This window comes from Lepidochelys kempii, chromosome 1, assembly GCF_965140285.1.
Source record: "Lepidochelys kempii isolate rLepKem1 chromosome 1, rLepKem1.hap1, whole genome shotgun sequence".
Lineage (NCBI taxonomy): Eukaryota > Metazoa > Chordata > Testudines > Cheloniidae > Lepidochelys > Lepidochelys kempii.
In genome coordinates, this window is record NC_136380.1 from 352,063,296 (window position 1) to 352,085,965 (window position 22,670).

General features: G+C 62.6%; 1 protein-coding gene across 3 annotated transcripts; it reads right to left on the reverse strand.

Annotated features, from left to right (window-relative positions):
• Nucleotides 1–202: 202 nt before the first annotated feature.
• Nucleotides 203–22,137, reverse strand: RBM28 (RNA binding motif protein 28). 3 transcript variants are annotated; one of them, XM_073329022.2, is made up of 19 exons: nt 21,925–22,137; nt 20,016–20,168; nt 19,280–19,374; nt 15,849–15,924; nt 15,031–15,123; nt 14,537–14,608; nt 13,471–13,603; nt 12,648–12,793; nt 9,369–9,447; nt 8,241–8,350; nt 6,471–6,544; nt 6,070–6,205; nt 4,977–5,041; nt 4,130–4,288; nt 3,026–3,175; nt 2,609–2,683; nt 1,876–2,092; nt 1,327–1,420; nt 203–556 (listed from the first exon to the last, which is right to left on the reverse strand). In XM_073329022.2, the coding sequence occupies exons 1-19, from the start codon at nt 22,040–22,042 to the stop codon at nt 217–219; spliced, it is 2,385 nt and encodes a 794-aa protein (XP_073185123.2). In that variant the 5' UTR covers nt 22,043–22,137; the 3' UTR covers nt 203–216. The 3 variants fall into 3 exon arrangements, with proteins under 3 accessions (XP_073185123.2, XP_073185122.2, XP_073185124.2); XM_073329021.2 differs by having other exon boundaries at nt 329–556; nt 1,587–2,092; XM_073329023.2 differs by lacking the exons at nt 19,280–19,374; nt 20,016–20,168; nt 21,925–22,137 and adding an exon at nt 17,904–18,043 and having other exon boundaries at nt 329–556; nt 1,587–2,092.
• Between the last annotated feature and the right edge of the window lie 533 nt (nt 22,138–22,670).

The following is a 22,670-nucleotide window of genomic DNA, read 5'->3' on the forward strand; positions in this document are numbered from 1 at the left end:
CCCCCCGTGCAGTCACTGGTCCCTGCGACAGACCCCTCCCTAGGGCCAAGGCCAGCTGGAGAACCAGGGCAACTGCCGGCGCACACGGGGGAGAAAAACAGCCGGTTAGCTAGAGTCCCTGCCACCGGGGAGGCTGGGCCAGCTCCCCTCCCCACACCACGGTGCCCCGGATGAGCAAAGATGAGACTTGGTTCTTCCCAGGTTAAAAAAAAAGATTTAAATTAATAAAAATCTGAGAAACCAACAGAAGAGGATGGGCCCTCCCCAGCTGCAGATGGCAGAGCTGGGTGGGGGAGGGTGCAGGGTGCGGGCACCGCCCGGCACATGTGGATCTCCTTGTGGAGCACCGGCTGGCACTGCTCTGTCACGTGACAGTCCCTGTGCTGGCAAGTCCCCCCCGGCGGCTCCTGGGTGCTCAGCTCTCGAACCACTTGCTCCTCTTTGCCCCGGGGGCGCTCTGGGTGCTGCCCAAGATCTTCCGCTTGTACTGCTCCACCAGCTGGTCGAAGCGGGCCTCCGCCTGGCTCCCCGCCGACCTCTGCCTCTTCCCCGGTGCCTGCGAGGGACAGAGAGGGCGAGGCCTGGCTCAGTCCCGCTGCCTGCAGGGGAGCGCCAGCCTCCCGTACCGGGGGCAGATGAGCAGCGCCAGGGGCCACAGATGTCACCTCGGGGCCACGTCCCCCGCCAGCTGCGGGAGGGTCAGTTCCTGCGCCCAGCTGAGGAGGTGCCCATGGGGCAATGGGTGCCCCTTGCATGGAGAGTTTCTGCGCCCCCACCCTTGGGGAGGGGTGCATGGGAGGGAGGGGGGAGTCCCAGGGACAGGCCCAGAAGGGTTAGCGGGGTGGGGAGGAAGGAATCCTGAAGTGGTCCCCAGGAGCGTTGGGGATGTGGGGGGCAGAGGGCTGGAGCAGAGCAGGCGGGGCAAGGGGAGGGGGCTCCCGAGGTTTTGAGGAAGGAGGTTGGGTCCCTCGGTGATGGACGGGGCGCGCACTGCCCAAGGAACGGCCCGGCGGGCAGAGGACCGTGGGCGCTGGGACAAGGGGCGGCAGGAGGGGGAGGTGGGCAGGGGGGCGTGTGCTGGGGGGTGATGTGCAGTGGGAGACGCAGCCAGGCCAAGGCACAACCTGGGCCAACCAGCGTCTCTCAGCACTCGCTGCGACGGGACGTGCTGGTGCCGGTGGGGAGGGGGCTCTGGGCGCCGCCCCCATGAGTCCCACATGGCACCCGGCCCAGCCAGACACTTCCCCCCCACTCCTGCTGCCGCAGCCCCCCCCAAAACGAACAGGACTGTGCACCCCGGGTCTGCCCGGCCCGAACCCCGCTCACCTGTCTGGGCGCCACGCTCTGCTTCTCCTGCCGCCGCTGGCTGGCCTGGGCCTTCGGCTTCTTCGGCACAGCTGGCTTGCCCCTGTCACGCTTCCTGGGGTCAGAGCAGAGAGTGTGAACGCCGGGGCAGGGACCAGAGCCGCACTGCGAGCGCTGGGCCCCCCCAGCGCCTGCTGTTCCCAGACCAGGGAGAGACAGACACCAACTCCCACGCACACCCCGACCCGTGCACCTTTCCCCCCACCCACCCCCGCCCCTACCTGATCTTGGGCCCCCGGTGAGTCGGCAGTGTCAGAACCTTCCTACGCTTCTTCCCATCCGGCAGCTCCACCTTCTCCACCTCCGCCTTGGTCTGGAACCCAGCCCAGGGGGTGCCAGGCCCCTGCCCCTCGGCGCCCCGCTTCCTGGGGTTCTGCTGCCCCTGGGGACCTGGGACGTCTCCCTGCCCCTCAGGGCCCCGCTTCCTGGGGTTCTGCTGCCCCTGGGCACCTGGGACGTCTCCCTGCCCCTCAGGGCCCCGCTTCCTGGGGTTCTGCTGCCCCTGGGCACCTGCGGCATCTTTCTGCCCCTTAGGACCCTGCGTCCTGGGGCCCCTCGGGGCCTTCTGCCCCTGGGGACCTGGGACGTCTCCCGGCCCCTTGGGGCCCCGCTTCCTGGGTTTCTTCTGCCTCTTGGGGCCCAGGGGCAGCTTCTGGAGCATCTCTGTAGACCCAGTCCCTTGGGGAGGTCCTTGCCCCTCTGCCGCTTGCTTCTGCCTCAACTTTTGCTGCACAAAACAGAAGGTCAGTGTCCCCTGCCGGCGCTCACGGGTCAGTCAGGGGATCCTGGCCCCAGCACTGCCAGGACGAGCTGCCAGGAGCCCCAAGGCCCCCCACCCCTGTGAACGGCTGGCTGCCAGTGCCAGGCTGGGTGCGAGCTGCCAACAATGCAGCAGGTACCGGTCATGCCAGGACGGATGAGCCAGTGCCCCGGGGGGGCTGCTCCCCACACCCTGACCCTGTGATGCCCGCCTTGACCCCGCACCCCTCAGCACACTCCCCCCACCACTGCCCTCCCCCGACCCCGTGACACCAGCCCTGCCCCTCCACTCACACTGCCCTCCCCCCAACCTGGCCCCGTAATGCCAGCCCCCACCCTGCGCCCTCCAGCCAGCTGCATTTCCAAGGCAGCATAGACCCTGCCTGGGCCCCCGTAGGGCAGGGAAAGTGCCCCCAGTCCAACCGGGGAGGGTACGTGCAGGATCCCAGCTGGGGGGGGGAGGGGGAGGAGACATGACACCTACCAGGCTGCGCTGGGCCCGCTGCTCCTTGAGCTTCAGCTTCCTGCGGTCCTCCAGCGAGAACTCCACGATGGGTCGCTATGGGGCAGAGCGGGCAGATGAGAGCCCCAGGCCCAGAGCTAGCGTCAGCCCGGTCATCGCACAGGGACAGGTACCGAGCAGGAAGTGCCCCCTGCCAGACACCCAGCACGGGCGCCTCACCGCCCCACAGCCAGCATGTTCCACCCCCACCCCACCGCGAGCGCGTCCCCCTCCAGCCGGGATCCCCCAACCGGCACCCAGTGTGGGCACCTCACCACCCCACACGTGCCGCATTCCACCCCAGTCCTGCTCAGCTCTCTGGGCAGCGAGGCCCCCAGCCCGCACTGCTCTCTGGGTGCAGAGAATCCAGCCCAAGCAGCCAGCCCACGCGGCACCTACCTTGTGCGGCCCGAAGAGGTGCGGGTTGTTGTTGGCATGACGCAGGGCGGCCAGCGCGTGTTCGTGCTTCTCGAACTCCACGAAGGCGTAGCCCAGAGACTGGCCCAGGCCCTTCCCTGCCGGGGCCGTCAGATTCCGCATCACCCGGCACTGCAGAGACATGAGAGATGCATCCGGGACCGGCTGGGAGCCCCCGCAGCACACAGCCCATCCCACAGGCCCCCCGCTAACGCCCCCCTGTATGGGCCCGCCAGCTCCCCTTTGGAGCTCCGATCTGACCTGGTCACCCTGGGGGGCTGAACGGATCAGGGGAGCCCCTCGCACTGGGACCCCAGAACAGCCCCACTCCGGCAGGCCTCCCAGGAGCCCCTCGGCGAACAGGAGGCTGGAGTTCGGAGTATGTCACTGCGTGGAACGCTCAGCCCAGCCGCAGCCCTGCAGCATGAGAGCCCCCGGGGGCTCCGCCGAACCTCGTCCACATGGGAAGGGACGTGCAATGGTGTCACTTCCCGTGTTCGGACTCCAACTGCCACGTGCTCATTTCCCTTGTTGCCGCCTCCACGGCCACCGACCCGCTCTCAACGCGCCACGGCGACAGCTCTGCACCCAGGCCTTCGGCTCCCCCAGCACCGTTGCAGCGGGGTGCACCTGGCCTGGTCACCCCTCTGCTCCGGGGCGCCCGCCAGTATCACACAGGGGTCTGTGCGTGGGCACCACGAGGCACGTGCCACGCGGCTCAGACCGGCACACACAGCCCCCAAACCAATCAGTCCCTCGGCGTAAACCCCACCAGGGCCCCGCTCCAGTGCGGACGGACGAGGGCTGAGTTAGCAGCTAACTGCAGTTCCCCCAGCGAACACCTGGTGTCACCAGTGACCCGCCTGGCAGGGGCCGATAAGGGCAGGGTGGACAGACCCCTGCCCTGCCCCACCCCACTACATGGAGCTGGCTCAGCCCCCCCCCGTACACCCCCAGCCAGATCTCCCATCCACCCCGGATAGCCTCCCAGATCCCCGCCCCGCCATAATTCCCCAGCTTAGGAGCCAGCCCAGCCGGCTGCCTCCACCCACCTCCCCATCCTCATCCCCCCCAGCGGGGACTCACCTCCTTGATGCGCAGGCCCGGTCCCCCGCCGGCGGCATGCAGCAGAAGCTGCCGGAGCTGCTGGTTGTCCAGGGCCTTGGGCAGGTTGTGGACGCAGAGCCGCGTGCGCGACACGAAGATGTTCTGGTCCTTCAGCTTCTGGCGTTTCAGCTCCTCAAACTGGGGGGGGCAGGCGCCGGGAGGGGGTTACGGCCCGGGCCCAGCACAGCGCCCCCCTGTGCAGCCACAGAGCCTGGCCCTCCCCTGCCAGGCGCTGCAGCCAGGGGACAGAGGGCCCTGGCACAATGGGCCGGGGAAGGGAGACCTGGGCTCCCTCCCACCCATGGCCGAGTGCCATCCGGGACGGCCCCAGGGACAGGCGGCGATGGCGTGAGCCATGCCACAGAGCCGCCACGTGCCGTGGCCCAGCCAGGTCTGCCGCCCCCACAAGACTGCAGCGTTCTGCCTGCGAGACCCCGCTGGCCCAGTGCCCCAGCCCCATGCACAACGTGGGGGCCCCCATGCCCTCCTGCCACCAGCCAGCACGCCAGGCAGCTCTCCTCCTGTGGGCACCCTGTGCCCTACTGACGCCAGCCCAGCGCCCTAGCCCCATGCACGCTATGGGGGCCCCAAGCCCTCCTGATGCCAGCCCAGCGTGCCAGCCCCATGAATCTTGTGGGGGCCCTGTGCCCTCTTGCTGCCAGCCAGCATTTCAGGTGGCTCTCCTCCTGGGGGCACCCTGTGCCATCCTGCTGCCAGGTGGCTCTTCCCAAGCAAAGTCTGTGCCTGCTCTATCTCCCCTGGGAGCAGGCAGCCTGCCCAGCGTAGGTTCCCGAGCCCACGGGCAAGGATGCCCCCGCCCACTCACCCGTGCTCTCTTGGCCATGTCAGTCGTGCTCATGCCCTCGGCGGCCTGGGTGCCGGCGCGGATCACTGCGAGGAGAGGGAGAGGCATTAGGGCCGCCCCAGGGACTGACCGGGGCCCCACGCTCAGCGCCCAGCGCCACCTCTGCCCCACAGCGAGGAGTTACGCATGCTGACGGGGCCCACTGGGGGCGCCATGGAGAGAGAGGCAGCGGAGGTAGGGATGCAGACTCCTGCCAACGAGGAGCTGGGTGGCAACAAGGAGAAACTGGATCTTGTCTGCTCTCTGGCTTCTGAGGAGCAAAGATTCCGACCCCTATGAGATGCCCACTCTGCTTGGCGTGGGTCAGCCCTAGAGGACACAGGGAGCTGCTTAGCACCTTTTTAATCGGAGAGGGGAACTCACTGGGGCGTGTGTGTTCCCTGTTTTCAACCTCGTCACTCGCTTTCCCTAGCTACTAATCCTCCAGTCAGTGTGTTACAGGGGCCGTCTTTGGCCTGGGGGAAGAGACTGGCTCTTTGGGCCTGGGAGGAAGATGAATATTGCTGTGATGATTGGCGGAAGGGACCAGCTATCACCTAGCCCAGCTCCCTGGAGGGGCAGACCGTCAGGAGGGCCCCGGGGGACTGTCTAGGACCCCGTGGTTGGACTGTTCTAGGGCTTGTTCCTGCGGAGTGAAATCTAATCACAGAACACGCTGAGAGTTGGGGCACCGGGCCTGGGTTCGGACAGTCTGCCCTGAGCTCGGCTCTCCCGGACTTGAGTCGCTTCAGACCGTGGGACAGCCAGTTCGCTGCAGCACTGCACGAACTGGCCCCGGCCAGCCAGGGCGCTGGGGGGATGGAGTACAGGGGCAGGCGTCCCCCGTGGGGTGCTGGGAGTGCTCACAATTGGGATGCAGGGTGCTAGGCTGGGGAGGGGGAGATGCAGCAGCGGAGTAGGAATGCGGAGGGGTCCCGGGGCCCTGGCACTAGGAGGCAGTAAAGAGGGTTTCCCAGGGAGGCGGGCAGCAGAGGAGGAGCTGCGGGGAGAAGGGGCCTATCTGGCATCTCCAGCGGGCAGCAATGCCCATCACCCCAGAGCCAGGGTAACTCACAGCCTTCCCGAGCCAGGTACAGGTTGCGGGTGCCCGTCGGCTTCTTCACCTTCTGGGCTCGCAGCTTCTGGGCCTCATCGCGGCTCACGGCCAGGTCCAGGTGCAGCTGGCGCCCGCCCAGCCGCAGTCCCCCGCCCTGCGAGGGAGCCAGACAGTGAATGAGATGCTGGGCACACGGTAGCATGGGGCAGCCAGGCCCCAAGGCTGCCAGGGAGGAGGAGAGAAGTCTGTCTTCCTCCTCCCCCCCATGGAGGATGCACCAAGGGGCGTTCAGAGCCACGTGCACCCCTACGGATGATACGGGGGGTGGGTGGGGGCAGGGCTCTCCCCAATCCCAGCCATGTCAGATGTTGGCCCACTGGAGTGCCAATGGTCTCATGACTCCCCTGAGCCCCACTCACCTCACTGTCATCCTGAGCAGCCTCAAGACACTTCTGGGTGGCTTCCTGGGTGGTGAACTGGGCGAAGGCGCAGCCTGGAAAGAGACGAGAGGGTGAGATCCCGGCTGTGCGCGGACCAGGGCAGCCAGGAACCGGTGCCGCCAGGCACCGGTGCCAGGCACAGCCTGTCCCACCAGCGCCTCCATGGAGAGACCCGCCGGCACTGCTGTAAGGATCAGGCCTTTATCTGTAGCCATATTGTGAAGCCTAAAGCCTAAGGCTGCCCTCTGCAGCCAGATTAAAAGAGCAGCCGAACAGCAGCCATTAGCTGAGAAGCAGGAAGTCACATCTGCACATTCCATCTAAAACACATTAAAACAATGTAATATCCGGCTGGTAAGAAGGAGACCCCGTCCTAACGGCCCCCACTATCCCCAGATAAAGAAACAGATCTTAAGATGGTAAAAGAAAACTTAGCTGGATAGCGTCTGCCTGTCAAGAACTCACTTATCAATAGTTGTGGTTGTGAAACCCTCATTTCTTTATTGTTTTGTCATTATGGTCCCCATTTCCCTATCATTTATCTGTATGGTCTCTGTCTGGTTCTTTGATTGTTTCTGTCTGCTGAGTAATTAATTTTGCTAGGTGTAAATTAATTAAGGTGGTGGGATCGGATTGGTTAAAGAATTTTTGTTACACTACGTCAGGATTGGTTAGTAACATTTCAGTACAATGATTGGTCAAGGGACAGTGAAGCAGGACTCAAATTTCACTATATAAACTGGGGTCCAAGAAGAAGTTCTTTGGAACCAACTCCAGGACATGGTCCCAAGATCAGAGCTGCCAGACCTCAACACCATGCCAACCACACGGTGCAGGAACTGGAGTCCCCCAGCTGGACCTGATCCTGACTGGCCATCAAGAAAAGTTCATCTGTCTTATTGGGAGCGGTGAGGACTGTATGTGTAGCGTGCGCCGACTGGTTTTGGTGATTGTTAATAAATAGCGGTTACGTAGGATAGTCCTGTGTAAGGCTCTTTCACTGGTGAAAAACCCTCTAAACCCACAAAAGATTCAGCCCTGGAGTCCACAGGGACAGTGGCGTAGCTAGGTGGAGAGAACAGGGGCAGCAGACCCGCTTGTACCCACCGCTGGGGGGCCGGAGCGTGCACAAAGGCCCCCGCCGCCGGGGGGCCGGAGCGCTGTCGGGTGAGCAAAAATTTTAAAAGGTGCCTATACATTAAAAAGGCACCACTTATGCCCAGAGTGCACAGGGAAAGGGTGTTTGCCCGGAGCCCACGGAGTGGAGCCTGGAGCCCACGGAGGAGCAAAGTTAGGTGATTTTCGCCTGGAGCCTTAGTAACTGGGTACGGGTGGGTACCCTTGAGCGTGAGTAACAGAATCTTGTGCGGGTAACATTGCGCACTCCCCCGCTTTCCAGCACGCGCCCCCTGGCAATGCACACTCCCCTGCTCCACTCCCTGCATTGCACAGCCCCTGCCTCCCAGTACACACTTCCCCAGTCCCTCCCGCTGGCTCCCTGCCCGCCTGGGGCACACGGGAGGCCAGCAGGGGTGTGGCTGCAGTAGAGGCCTGAGGCCTGGATGACGCCGAGCAGCAGCCCGGGCAGGGGCACTGCAGCAGCTAACCCCAGCTACGCGCCTGGCTGGGGCCCCGGGAGCGACCATGGGGGTGGGGTGGCTGTTCCCTGGGGCTGACTCCAGGCTACTCAGTATTGCGGTGGGATCCGAGGCCCTGGTGGGGTCTCCCCTGGCCCGAGGCAGGTGTTACCTCTGGAATGCTCCGTGTCCGGGTGCAGGACGATGCGGACATACTTGAGGTCCCCAAACCGCTCCAGCATCTCGCCCAGCTCCTCCTCCTCCGTGTCGAAGGCCAGGTTCCTGCCAGGTGCACCACGCCGTGAGGCCTTGCCTCTGCCTGCAGCTCCCCCAGCAGGACCCAACGCCCACCACTGACCCGGCCGCCCACGTGGCCCCCAGTAGCCTCAGAGGAGATGGTGGCAGCCAACTGCACTGCACGCCCAGGCCCAGCCCTGCCCTCTGCCAGGGGCTCTCCAGGCAGGGGGTGTAAGCACCCCCCACCCCACAGACACCCCCTAAGAAGGAGAGAGGAGCCACTGACTGTTTCCAACAGCAGGGTGCGGGGGGGGGGAGGGGAGGGTCCTGTGGCACAGCAGGGGGAGGGGAGGGTCCCGCAGCACATGGGATGTGTTGGAGGGGTCCCTCGGCTCAGAGAGGGGCGCAGTGGGCCGAGAGGAGTGTCCCATGGCAGGGAGGGTCCCGCGGCAGGGAGGGAGCCCAGGCAGGGTGGCAGGGTTAACGTGCCCAGCCCTAGCGCAGGGAGGACGGCTGCAGAGCCCAAGTCTGATGGGCAGAGCACGGCTCACTCCACACTCCTGCCACAGGGCCAAAGAAACGCAATCGGGGCTGGAGAGAACAGCTACCATGGGGGAAATGAGAGACGGCGTCAAGGCCACAATCCCGGCTGCTTCCTCTCCACAGGCAGGGAGCGGAGTGCGGGAGCCGTCTACACACTATGGAGCAGGAAGTCTGCAGGGCAACTCCCATCAGCCAGCCCAAGGTAAAGCAGAGTGCTCTGGGGAGGCGGGTAGGACTCATGGTACCAGCTCAAGAGCAGGGGGAACTGTGGCAAGGTCATCCCGCCACGAGCTCCGGGCCAAGCACCCCACTATTCTCTGGGAAAGAGCACACCACCAAAGCTAGCCAGTGCCCTCCCCATCTCTCCACTCTGGTATCCTCACACTTCCCAGCAGCAGACAGCTTTCCCTGCCTCTCAGAGGCCTGTGCACCCCCTGCCCAGGGCTCCGGCAGTCAGAGCACTCGTGTCAGGGATGGGGCCCAGGCAGGGTAGCAGGGTCACTGACGGTCACTAACCCACCTGACAAAGACAGTCCTCCCCTCGGCGACGTCGGACGGCCGCTTCGGGCCCTTCTTCCTCTTTCTGGCCACGTCGGCATCTAGAACAAAGCCAGGCAGAGTCCTGGGCACAGGGCAGGGGACACCCGGGGCAGCTGCTTCTTCCCACCCCTACTGCAACCCCACCAGCCACGCAGTCACCGCCCGGGGCACACGATCGCCCCTGAGGAGCTCAGCACCCAGGCCCCAGACTGGGCAGGGGACGGGCTGGGCTCTCCACCCCCCCTGCTAGTTGCTGGGGTGTGACAGCGCAGGAGGGTCCCGGCGAAACCTTCCCACTCACTAACGCAGCATCTCAGCCAGCGCTGCAGTCTGGGACAGGAAGCACTGGGCATGGCTGACCCAGCCCTTTCACCCCCCCTGGGCTAGACGGGGCCCCTGGGCACAGCCTGTCGGGGGTGGGGGACGACAGAGGTGTTATAGGGGAAGGAGATATTAACCACGGCAAGGGCAAAGCACTATCCCCTGGGTCACCCAGGGAGCCAGCAGCAGAACCAGGAACAGAACCCAGAGCCCCAGTCTGTGACCCAGGGACCCCTGGATGCCACCAGCAGAGGGCACAGGGGACCCACAGAGTTTTACAGGGACCCCATGGCCAGATACAGGCACAGTAAGTCCCCAAAGGGCGGCACACGAGGCCTGTGTCGAGAAAGGCACTGGACGGGCTTCGGGGGGAGTTCTGCTCTGTGCGACACACAAGTGTCCCGGCTCTAGAACCCCTGGGATAATTTGATCTGACACGTGACCGCTGGTTCCCAATATTCCCGCCTGCTGCTGCTTGCCCCTCTCCTCTGGGCTGTTTCCGCTATCATCCTAGCGAAGCGCCATGAGGGTCGCCGAACGCTGGGCTGTCCTGGTTCCTGGGGAGCAGCAGATCTGGGAATGCTGCGAGTGGCCAGACCAGGGGCTGGGCACTGCAGGGAATTGGGGCTGCCTTTGGCTAAGCTGCAGAGGGACAGCGAGCCTAGCGGGGTGTGACCAAGCGGGACTGTTCTTAATGTTTTCTCTGAATATTGTGGGGGTGCCTCAGTTTCCCCTAGGCAGTTCTTAAGTATCTAGGTGGTGGGGTAAGGGTGTATGATCCTTGCAGAGCCCTGGAGGGCAGGTGTGTGCAGGGATCTGGACACAGAGAATGGCCGACACCCTGTTTCCTGGCAACTGATGGCCTGGCCCTTCCCCCCTGCAAGGTGAGAGCTAAAGAGTTGGAGAACAAAGGAATCCGGTGACCTCCTGGCCTGGGAAAGGGACAAAGCCCAGAGGAGGAGGGGCTGGAGGGGGTTTCAGTTTGGGGCTGGCTGGAGACAGAGTGAAGTGCAGACGTGGTTGTCTGGCTCACTGCCCCCCAAAATGGACCCAGCTGAGGGGTCCTGTTCTCTGCCCCTACAAGCTCTGTTTTAGACCATGTTCCTGTTGTCTAATAAACTTTCTGTTTTACTGGCTGGCTGAGAGTCATGTCTGACTGCGGAGTTGGGGGGCAGGACCCTCTGGCTTCCCCAGTACCCCCGCCTGAGTGGACTCGCTGGGGGAAGTGCATGGAGGGGCAGAGGACGCTGAATGCTCCGAGGTCAGACCCAGGAAGGTGAAAGCTGTGTGAGCTTTGTGTCCTGCAGACAGGCTGCTCACAGAGAGGAGACTTCCCCAGAGTCCTGACTGGCTTCATGGAGTTCCAGAGCATTGCCCAGGGACTCCGTGACACTCGGAGCTGACCTGCGGCAGGCACAGACGAGGCTCCTGCACACTAAGGTCAGGGGGAAGCGAGGCACCTCCCAGCCCCGTGTACCCCCAGGACACCTCATGGAGGCCAGTCCAGAGCCCTGCCTGCCCAGGGTCGCCCTCCAGGTGCCCAGTTCAACGCTGGCCAGGCTGCTCAAGGGATGGTGGCTCCCATGCAGCAGCTGCTCCGTGACCCACGTGAGTGTTAGGATATAGATATTCAGGCCTGTCTGTAAAGGCCTATACTCTAAGAATTTAGGTGTATTCTTATCACTTGGCTAGTGATAGAGGTACAAAAGAAAGAATCAAAATCACTGTCTGCCGGTGTAAAGGCCTTCTCTTACTGTGACAGATTGAGGCCCTGTGCTTAGGCTAAGGCCTTTGGCTAAGCAGCAGAGGCAGCCATAAGCTAGGAAGAGAACAGTCAAATCCTCACATTCCAAACTAGTCACACTGAAATCAGGTGCTATTGGGCAGTTAGGAATACAGTCCTGTCCTGATAGTGCCTATCGCCTCCAGAGAAAGGGAAGTGCCTAGAAAATGTAAAAGGAAACTTAGTTTGATAGCATCCTGTCTGGCAAGAACTCACTTATCCATAGCTGGGATGTGAAATCCTCACTTCTGTATTGTCTTGTCATTATAGTTCCCACTTTGCTAGTGTTTGTCTGTATAATCTCTGTCTGGTTCTGTGATTGTTCCTGTCTGCTGTATAATTAATTTTGCTGGGTGTAAACTAATTAAGGTGGTAGAATATAATTGGTTACATAATCATGTTACAATATGTTACGATTGGTTAGTTAAATTTCAGGAAAATGATTGGTTAAGGTATAGCAAAACAGAACTCAAGTTTTACTATATAGCCTGCAGTCAATCAGGAAGTGAGTGAGTGGGTGGGTGGGTGTGTGTGGGGAAAATGGGAACAGAGAATGTGGGTAAGGAAATTGGAATCATGTTTTGCTAAAGGGGGAGATGGGAACAGGCAATGGGGGTAAGGAAATTGGAATCATGTTTGGCTAAGGGCAGGAATGGGAACAGGGACACAGGTGTAAGGCTCTGTGGTGTCAGAGCTGGGAAGGAGGATACTAAGGAAGGAAACTGGAATCATGCTTGCTGGAAGTTCACCCCAATAAACATCGAATTGTTTGCACCTTTGGACTTCGGGTATTGTTGCTCTCTGTTCATGCAAGAAGGACCAGGGAAGTAAGTGGGTGAAGGAATAAGCCCCCTAACAGTGACACCCCCTCCCCCCCCCCAAGTCCAAGCTGGCTGGGACCCCACATCCCACTGCCTCCACGTGCGTGTTCCCGTCACTGCTATGACTCACTGCACAAAAGGTCCGGGCTCCTTGCACAACTGGGGCGATTCCTGGTGCATGGGGTCAAGCCATGGGGCATGCACACAGGGCCCGAGCTGGTGTGCAGCCCACTCCCAGCGGGGGGGCAGCCCCCAGGGGACCCCAGCTCCTTTGTCCTCACTGGCAGCCGGGCTGGTTCCGAGCAAAGCGCCCCAACGTAGTAACAGAACAAACCTTTATCGTCCTCCTCTGAGCCCATGGTGCTCTTGTCTGAGCCCTCGGGCTCTTCCCTCTCCGCCTCGCTCCCCTCCTCTGCAGCCTCACCAGCCTCCTCCTCCTCGCTGCTGTCTGCAGGGGCAGCTGCTGTGCCCTTCCTGAGCCTGCAATAGTGAGAGCCAGGGGCTGAGCAGCTGGGAGAGCCGCCAGCCCAGCCGGGAAGGAGCAGAGCTGGGAGAGCAGGACATGCTGGCTGGGGAGCACAGCTGATGAACAGCCCCATACCTGGGGGGCCTGGGGTCCCAGAGGCCCAGCTGCTGCTAGCGCAGCATCCAGGATCCTACGACGTGGCAAACCCCCGAGCAAAGAACAGGGGCGAGGGACAAAAATGGAGGGGAGATGACAACACCACAGGGAAAGCCCGGCCATCGCCGTGGGAACCACGCCCGGCCCCACAGAGTCCAAGTGCCTTCATCAAAGAGTTTAAGGGGAGACGTGATGAGCGGAAACCATCTCGGAGGAAAGAGTTAGAAGGCGCACGGGGGGGGGGGGGGGGAAGAGGGGCAACCACAGCAAGCGAGCCCCCAGCAGCTCTGCAAACAACATGGTCTGGAGTCAAGGGTGCAGCCTCCCAGGAGCTGCCAACGAGACGTGCCTACAGGGCCATAAAGCAGCCCTGGCTCCCAGAGCTGTGCTGTGCCGTGACACGCTGCCGGGGGCCATGCCCTGGTCACACAGGTGGCTGATGGGCCACATAGAGGTGAGGCTCCCCATGGAGACACCCCAAGATCCAGCCAGCCGCACCCTCTGCAGCCCAGGAACAGGTCTGTCACTCGCTCACCGTCCCGGCACCCACGAGCTGGACGGCTCCTCCGATCCCAGCACTTCACCTTCCTCTTCGTCCTCCTCCTCACTGGCATTCTCGGAGCCCGAGTCCTGCTGTTGGGCTTGGCTGGGCTTCTCCTCCCTGCCCCCTGAGGTGAGAATGGCCAAGGGAGATGAGCCAGTGCCACGCGGGAGGGGCAGCCCCCCCACTCCGGGTTTCGTTACACTCACTTCCCTCAGGATGGTCACAGAGCTGCTGCGGCTAACAAATGCAGAGGAAGAGCCACGCGTGGCAGGGGAGAGAAATCCAGCCAGGAACGAGACGCTTCCTTCCCCGTGTCACACAGCTGCACACGCACTCAGGGACACAACACACCCTCCCACGCACACAGGCAGCAGGGAAGGGTAACTGCCCTGTGGTACCGATGGGAAACTGAGGAAGGGTCACCCGGCAGTTGTGGCAGAGCCTGGAATAGACCCCAGCTCGCCTGAGCCCCAGGCCAGCGCTCTAACCACTGGGCACCCTCTTCCTGAGCCACAGACCAGAACAGCCTGCAAGCCCTGGGTTCTGTCCAGAATGCCAGGCCAGCGTCATTCGGCTCACACGTGGTGTGGTACTGGTGAAGAGATGGGGTAGGGGAGCCCAAGGCAGTGGGGTCAGCCAGGCAGGACAGCTCAGTGCCCCAGCTTTGGGCTCAGGAGCCTCAGGGGTGTTTCAGAGGTGATCAGGTGCACTGCTCCCTCTGAGTGTGGAGGCCCCGGGGGTCCAGAGCGAGTGGACTCCCTGAGGGGGCCCACGGTGAGACAGGCGTGGTGAAGACTCAGAGGTACGGTCCCAAAGGGCCTAACCCTGGAGAGAGTGCAACCTTCACGGAAGGCTGTCACACTGAAGGGGGTTCCTCCCAGGGACTGTATGGAGATGAGAGAGCCCGGGGCCTGAGAGTCCATGACAGTAACCAACCAGCCAGCACCCCAGAGCCATGTCATGCAGCAGGGAGTTCCACGTGCCTGTGAAAAGCAGCCGCCCTGAGAGCGGCCCATCCCAGCGCTCCCACCCAGCCAGACAGCCGCAGGTCACTCACCAGAGGGAGGTCCTGCCTGCGTAGCTCGGTACTTATCCTTGGCCACCGCCCAGTCCACGGCCACCGTGCGCCCTGCGGGAGACAAGGAGAGCTGCCAGGAGAGCCAGGCCCCAGCTCGCTGGGTGAGCGACGCTGAGACGGGCTAACCCAGCGAGAGGGTTACGCTGGGGGGCAGCTAGAGCTGAGCCCAGAGGATGGTGCCAGGAGCCTTCGGTACTCGCCCGCCGGAGCCAAGCACAGGACGTGCCCACTGAACCGAGCTGCAGCTCCAGGGCAGGGGAGCGGTTTGGCAGTTCCACAGAGCCACTGCCTCAGCTTTCCTTCAGGGCTGATGACAGCTGGGCTCTGATGAACCCCGGGAGGCCAGCGCAAGACTGCAATGGGACAAACCGCGGGCGCCTTTCCCGGAACCCCAATGCCGCAGGTGATCTCTGGAGGTGCCCGGTGCCCAGGTCTTGCACAGCGGGGCAGGCCGGGGACAAGGGGGTGCTCACCTTTGATCTCCTTCATGTTCATCCCTTTCAGGGCCTTCCCCGCTTGCAGGATGTTCTTGAACTGAACGAAGGCAAAGCCCCGCATCTTCCCATCTGCAAGAGATCAAGGGGATTGGTCCTGCTTTGAGCAGGGAGTTGGACTAGATGACCTCCTGAGGTCCCTTCCAACCCTGATATTCTATGATTCTAAGGCTCAGAGTGCACCAGGCCCAGGAGGGCGGGGAACCCAGGGCTCAGCTATCCCCTCCAGGACACGCTCAGGGGGTGCCCCAGAAGCTCGGTCTACTCCAGGACTAAACCCCAGGGGTGCTGGGAGGGCACAGACAGTCCTGCCTAGCAGCCCCCAACCTGGCATGCCCCAGCCCCCCTCCCCCCCTATTCCTGCTTCTTGTTTAGCATGTGCAAGGATCCTGTGGTGGAAACTGCTGCTTGGGACACAGACACAAGCCCCGGGGAACAGCCCTCACCAAGCCGCGGATGACACAGGAGCTAACAAGAAGGCAGCGCGGTCAAGCAGCCAGGCTGCTGCACTAGGAACCCGAGAGCTGGGCTCTCTTCCTGCTACCTTGCAGTGCCCTAGAGCGAGGCGCTCCCCATCTGTAACATGGGGGTCTCACTTGGAAAGGGCTTTACCAACAGGCCTGGCGTCTAAGATACCAATGGCAGGGATGATCACATGCCGGCTCTGACGTTTGGCACCCAAACGAGCGACCTGAGCCCCCAGTGGCCCCCAGCAAAGGCAGCTTGGCCGATGGCTCTGACTTTCCCCACGTGGAGCACATAGGCTCCCTTGTCTCTGGCAGCCGGCTAAGCCCTACCTGCTTTCCTGGGAATGTTAACCTCCAGCACAGCTCCAAAGGGAGAGAACACAGCCTTCAGGTCATCATCTGAGCACTGGGGAGAACAAAGAGGGGTCAGACCGATGAGGGGGCAGGAGCAACGCAGCTGGAGGCTTCACCCCAAACACGGGCAGCAGGGCTGAGCGAGGAGGGTTAAAAGCCTCCTCCTGCCAGGTAAATAAAACTTCTGAGCTCACCATCAACAGAGGCCAGTGTAGTGCTCTGCTCTGCCAACTTTGAGCCTCACTCCATGGGGTGATGCGCTATGAGGGCCAAGCAGCACTGTGGGCAGCCCGCTAGGAAGGGACAGTGCCCTTAGTGCCCACTGGGGGTGTGACAAAGTGAGACTGTTCTTAATGTTTCCTCTGAATACTGTAGGGGTGCCTCAGTTTCCCCTAGGCATTTCTTAAGTCTCTAGGGGGTGGGATAAGGGGGTGTAATTGTCGCAGAGCAAAGGGCCAGTGTACATAAATGGCCGACACTCTGTCTCCTGGCAACTGATGGCCTGGGCCCTTCCCCCCTGCAAGGTGAGAGCTAAAGGGTTGGAGTACAAAGAAATGAGGTGCCCTCCTGGCCAGGGACAAAGCCCAGAGGAGGAGGGGGTGGAGGGTGAGTCAATTTGGGGCTGGCTGGAGATGTGGAGTGAAGTGCAGACGTGGTTGTCTGGCTCACTGCCCCCCAAAATGGACCAGGCTGAGGGGTCCTATTCTCTGTACCTACAAGCTCTGTGTTAGACCGTGTTCCTGTCATCTAATAAACCTCCTGGCTAGCTGAGAGTCACGTCTGACTGCGGAACTGGGGGGCAGAATCATAGAATATCAGGGTTGGAAGGGACCCCAGAAGGTCATCTAGTCCAACCCCCTGCTCAAAGCAGGACCAATTCCCAGTTAAATAATCCCAGCCAGGGCTTTGTCAAGCCTGACCTTAAAAACCTCTAAGGAAGGAGATTCTACCACCTCCCTAGGTAACGCATTCCAGTGTTTCACCACCCTCTTAGTGAAAAAGTTTTTCCTAATATCCAACCTAAACCTCCCCCACTGCAACTTGAGACCATTACTCCTCGTTCTGTCATCTGCTACCATTGAGAACAGTCTAGAGCCATCCTCTTTGGAACCCCCTTTCAGGTAGTTGAAAGCAGCTATCAAATCCCCCCTCATTCTTCTCTTCTGCAGGCTAAACAATCCCAGCTCCCTCAGCCTCTCCTCATAACTCATGTGTTCCAGTCCCCGAATCATTTTTGTTGCCCTTCGCTGGACTCTCTCCAATTTATCCACATCCTTCTTGAAGTGTGGGGCCCAAAACTGGACACAGTACTCCAGATGAGGCCTCACCAATGTCAAATAGAGGGGAACGATCATGTCCCTCGATCTGCTCGCTATGCCCCTACTTATACATCCCAAAATGCCATTGGCCTTCTTGGCAACAAGGGCACACTGCTGACTCATATCCAGCTTCTCGTCCACTGTCACCCCTAGGTCCTTTTCTGCAGAACTGCTGCCTAGCCATTCGGTCCCTAGTCTGTAGCTGTGCATTGGGTTCTTCCGTCCTAAGTGCAGGACCCTGCACTTATCCTTATTGAACCTCATCAGATTCCTTTTGGCCCAATCTTCCAATTGGTCTAGGTCCTTCTGTATCCTATCCCTCCCCTCCAGCGTATCTACCACTCCTCCCAGTTTAGTATCATCCGCAAATTTGCTGAGAGTGCAATCCACACCATCCTCCAGATCATTTATGAAGATATTGAATAAAACCGGCCCCAGGACCGACCCTTGGGGCACTCCACTTGATACCGGCTGCCAACTAGACATGGAGCCATTGATCACTACCCGTTGAGCCCGACAATCTAGCCAGCTTTCTACCCACCTTATAGTGCATTCATCCAGCCCATACTTCCTTAACTTGGTGACAAGAATACTATGGGAGACCATGTCAAAAGCTTTGCTAAAGTCAAGAAACAATACATCCACTGCTTTCCCTTCATCCACAGAACCAGTAATCTCATCATAAAAGGCGATTAGATTAGTCAGGCATGACCTTCCCTTGGTGAATCCATGCTGGCTGTCCTGATCACTTTCCTCTCATGCAAGTGCTTCAGGATTGATTCTTTGAGGACCTGCTCCATGATTTTTCCAGGGACTGAGGTGAGGCTGACTGGCCTGTAGTTCCCAGGATCTTCCTTCTTCCCTTTTTTAAAGATTGGCACTACATTAGCCTTTTTCCAGTCATCCGGGACTTCCCCGGTTCGCCACGAGTTTTCAAAGATAATGGCCAATGGCTCTGCAATCACAGCCGCCAATTCCTTCAGCACTCTCGGATGCAACTCGTCCGGCCCCATGGACTTGTGCACGTCCAGCTTTTCTAAATAGTCCCTAACCGCCTCTATCTCCACAGAGGGCTGGCCATCTCTTCCGCATTTTGTGATACCCTCTGGCTTCCCCAGGACCCTGCCTGGGCGGACTCGCTGTGGGAAGCGCACAGAGGGGCAGAGGATGCTGAATGCTCCGAGGTCAGACCCAGGAAGGTGGAAGCTGTGTGAGCTGTGTGTCCTGCAGACAGGCTGCTCACAGAGAGGAAACTTCACCCGAGTCCTGCCTGGCTTCATGGGGAGCAGTTCCAGAGCCATGCCCAGGGACTCCGTGACACCCGGCCCACGGGCGGAGTCAGGACCGGCCATCACCGTGGGAACCAAGCCCGGCCTCCATCAAAGAGTTTAAGGGGAGACGTGATGAGCGGAAACCATCTTGGAGGAAAGAGTAAGAAGGAGCACCGGGAGGGGGGGGAAGCACAGCAAGCGAGCCCCCAGCAGCTCTGCAAACAACACGGTCTGGAGTCAAGGGTGCAGCCCCCCAGGAGCTGCCAATGGGACGTGCCTACAGGGCCATAAAGCAGCCCTGGCTCCCAGAGCTGTGCTGCGCCGTGACACGCTGCCCGGGGGCCATGCCCTGGTCACACAGGTGGCTGATGGGCCACATAGAGGTGAGGCTCCCCATGGAGACACCCCAAGATCCAGCCACGCTGGAAGCCTGCAGACAGGCTGCTCCCAGAGAGGAGACTTCCCCAGAGTCCTGCCTGGCTTCGTAGGGAGCAGTTCCAGGGCATCGCCCGAGGACTCCGTGACAAGGATTATCCATGAACGGCTCGGCTCGGCTGGGCTCTGAAGCCAGTTCCACCCCACGCCAGTAGAAAGGCAGCGACTGTGCCAGGTTCTAAACCCCAGAACCTCCAGAAGCAACTCCCAGCACGTGCTACCTCCTGCCTCATTTCACTGCTCTGCTGTAGCTATGTGCCAAAGACAGACAGCGTTAGAGATGCCGCATGTCCGAGCCCCAGCCCAAGCCCTGGGCTGCAATCTCGCCTCGCAGAGTCCCCTGGCATGCTGTAGAGCCAGTGACCCTGCTCACTGCTCCTACCTTAAAGCTCAGGTTGCGGATGATCAGCCTGGCTTTCTTGGGGGCCCCTTTCGGCTTTTTCGGCTTCTGCTCTTCTGGAGGGATCTCCGAGGCGTCTAATGAACAGAGAGCACCGCAAGTGAGCACGGTAGTGCAGGGCCTGCCTGCTACGGGGCTGCGTTCTCACACAGCTCCCTTCAACCACGTGTATCTGCAGACACGAGTTACAGAACCCAGGGCAGTCTCTGGACATAGCAGGGGGAGAACCCTGTGCCCTGACCAACATCCACCCCACTCTTCCCCACAGCCTAGGGGCCCTGGACAACCCAGCCACGAACCGGTCAGAGATCACAACGAATGACACAGCAACCATGGGATGAGGGGTTTCTTCCCCAGCTGCAGTAGGACACTCAGGCCGCCCTTGGCTGGCCTGCACGCCGTGGGAGCTGGGGAGGAGCTCTCGGCAGACAGGTGCCCACGTCACAAAGGCCACCAGCACAAGGGGGACTAACTGGCCCAGTGTGGGGGCTGAGCTCCGTCCCCCGCCAGGGCAGAGCTGAGACACATAGTGTGGGGGGCTCGCACAGACACCGCCAGCAACGCCCCCACACCGTGGGCAGAGAGAAGAGTCTGTCTCCAGCACCGTGGAGCCAGCACCCACGCCAACAGGTGCCAAGCTCCCAGACAGCAGTTTGCTTTGCAACGCCAGGGTCCGCGCTGCCATCACAACGACAGAGCCAGGCTGTTCCCAACTCACCTGGCCGCTGCTTCTTCTTCTCTCTCAGCTTCTTCTTCGCAACATCCACCTTGATCTCATGGCCTTCGAAGGTGGTGACCTCTCTGAGGGCTCGCTGGGCATCCTCCAGCAGGGAGAATGTGACGTAGCCAAACCCACGGCAGGTCTCACTGCCTGCAAGAGAAGAGCAGCGTGACCGGCACCCGACCAGGCTCTGCCAAGGGCCCCTGGGGGCGGGCGGGGGGCTCTGGGTGTTCTAGGGCACCAGGCTTCGCAGAGGGGAGACCCCTTAGCAGGAAAGCTGCTGAAAGCCCTTTGCTGCTAGGACGTGTCCAAGCTTCTTCCTGAACCCCCCAGGCCCGACCCTTAGGGCTGGCCAGGGCATGCTGCCTAGCGGCCACAGAGGAACAAGAGGGAAGGCATGGGGTGTGGGGGCTGGGACAGGGTCTTCCCAGGGCCAAGGATCCGCTCCGCTCCCCTCCCTACCCGAAACTCCCGGAGACTCCAGGTGAGGAGATCCAGAGACTTGCCTTCTCCCCCGAGGTCTTCCAGGTGCAGCCCCCTGCACCCCCGCAACTCCAGGACCCCCCCCACGGCTCCTGCTCCCCCCTCGCTCCTCCAGGACCCCCCCCCACGGCTCCTGCTCCCCCCCCGCTCCTCCAGGACCCCCCCCACGGCTCCTGCTCCCCCCCCGCTCCTCCAGGACCCCCCCCCACGGCTCCTGCTCCCCCCCCGCTCCTCCAGGACCCCCCCCACGGCTCCTGCTCCCCCCCCGCTCCTCCAGGACCCCCCCCACGGCTCCTGCTCCCCCCCCCCGCTCCTCCAGGACCCCCCCCACGGCTCCTGCTCCCCCCCCCGCTCCTCCAGGACCCCCCCCACGGCTCCTGCTCCCCCCCCGCTCCTCCAGGACCCCCCCATGGCTCCTGCTCCCCCCCCCCGCTCCTCCAGGACCCCCCCATGGCTCCTGCTCCCCCCCCCCGCTCCTCCAGGACCCCCCCATGGCTCCTGCTCCCCCCCCCCGCTCCTCCAGGACCCCCCCATGGCTCCTGCTCCCCCCCCCCGCTCCTCCAGGACCCCCCCATGGCTCCTGCTCCCCCCCCGCTCCTCCAGGACCCCCCCATGGCTCCTGCTCCCCCCCCCGCTCCTCCAGGACCCCCCCATGGCTCCTGCTCCCCCCCCCGCTCCTCCAGGACCCCCCCATGGCTCCTGCTCCCCCCCCCGCTCCTCCAGGACCCCCCCATGGCTCCTGCTCCCCCCCCCGCTCCTCCAGGACCCCCCCATGGCTCCTGCTCCCCCCCCCGCTCCTCCAGGACCCCCCCATGGCTCCTGCTCCCCCCCCCGCTCCTCCAGGACCCCCCCATGGCTCCTGCTCCCCCCCCCGCTCCTCCAGGACCCCCCCATGGCTCCTGCTCCCCCCCCCCGCTCCTCCAGGACCCCCCCATGGCTCCTGCTCCCCCCCCCGCTCCTCCAGGACCCCCCCATGGCTCCTGCTCCCCCCCGCTCCTCCAGGACCCCCCCCATGGCTCCTGCTCCCCCCCGCTCCTCCAGGACCCCCCCCATGGCTCCTGCTCCCCCCTGCTCCTCCAGGACCCCCCCCCATGGCTCCTGCTCCCCCCCCGCTCCTCCAGGCCCCACTCCATGGCTCCTACTCCCCCCCCCTCCAGCCCCCCCCATAAATCCAGCTCCCCATCCCCCCTCCAGCCCCCCCATGGTTCCTGCTCCCCACCCCCCCTCCAATCCCCCCATAGATCCTGCTCCCCACCCCCCCTCCAGCCCCCCCATGGATCCTGCTCCCCCCCCTCCAGGCTCCCCCCCCGCGCCTGCCCCATGGCTCCTGCCCCCCCCCGCCCCACCGCTCCTGCCCCATGGCTCCTGCCCCCCCCCGCCCCACCGCTCCTGCCCCACCGCTCCTGCCCCCCCCCCGCCCCACCTTTGTGGGTCACGACGAAGCAGCGCTTGAGCGGGCCGAGCTGGCCGAAGAGCTGCTCCAGGCCGGGGCCGCGGGCCGAGGCGGGCAGGCCGCGCACCAGCAGGGTCAGGCCGGCCATGGCCCGGGCTCCGCGCCGCTCAGCGCCCGCCCCGCACGCGCCGCCCGCTGGGCGCCGCCATCTTGGCCGGGTCCGGCCGCGAAACGGCTCCGGCCGGGAACGCGGGGCCGCCGCGGGGTTCCGGGCCGGGGGGCGGGGCCCGGGCCGGGGGCGGGCCCGGGGAGGGGGCGGGGCAGCCCTGCCTTTCGGTGTGTGAATTTACTGGTGAACTTTGACCCTGATCACCCATAACGGGGGGGGGGCTTCCCTGAAAGGGCCCCAAATCGGGATGGACCCAAAATACTCCCCCCAGCCCCCCATTAATTAATGGTAACGATCTCGTGGCTTTAAAGCCCATCTAGGGGACCCCTGGGCGTGCAGGAGGGGCTGGGGACCCCTGGACATGGGGCCGGGGGGGCGCAGGAGGGGGGCTGGGGCTGGGGACCCCTGGGCACAGGGAGTGTGTGAGGGGGCTGGGGACCTCTGGACACGGGGCCGGGGGCATGGAAGGGGGGCTGGGGCTGGGGACCCCTGGGCATGGGGGGGTGAGGGGGCTGGTGGCCACTGGGCACAGGGCCAGGGGGCGCAGGAGGGGGGCTGGGACTGGGGACCCCTGGACACAGGGCCAGGGGGGCGCAGGAGGGGGGCT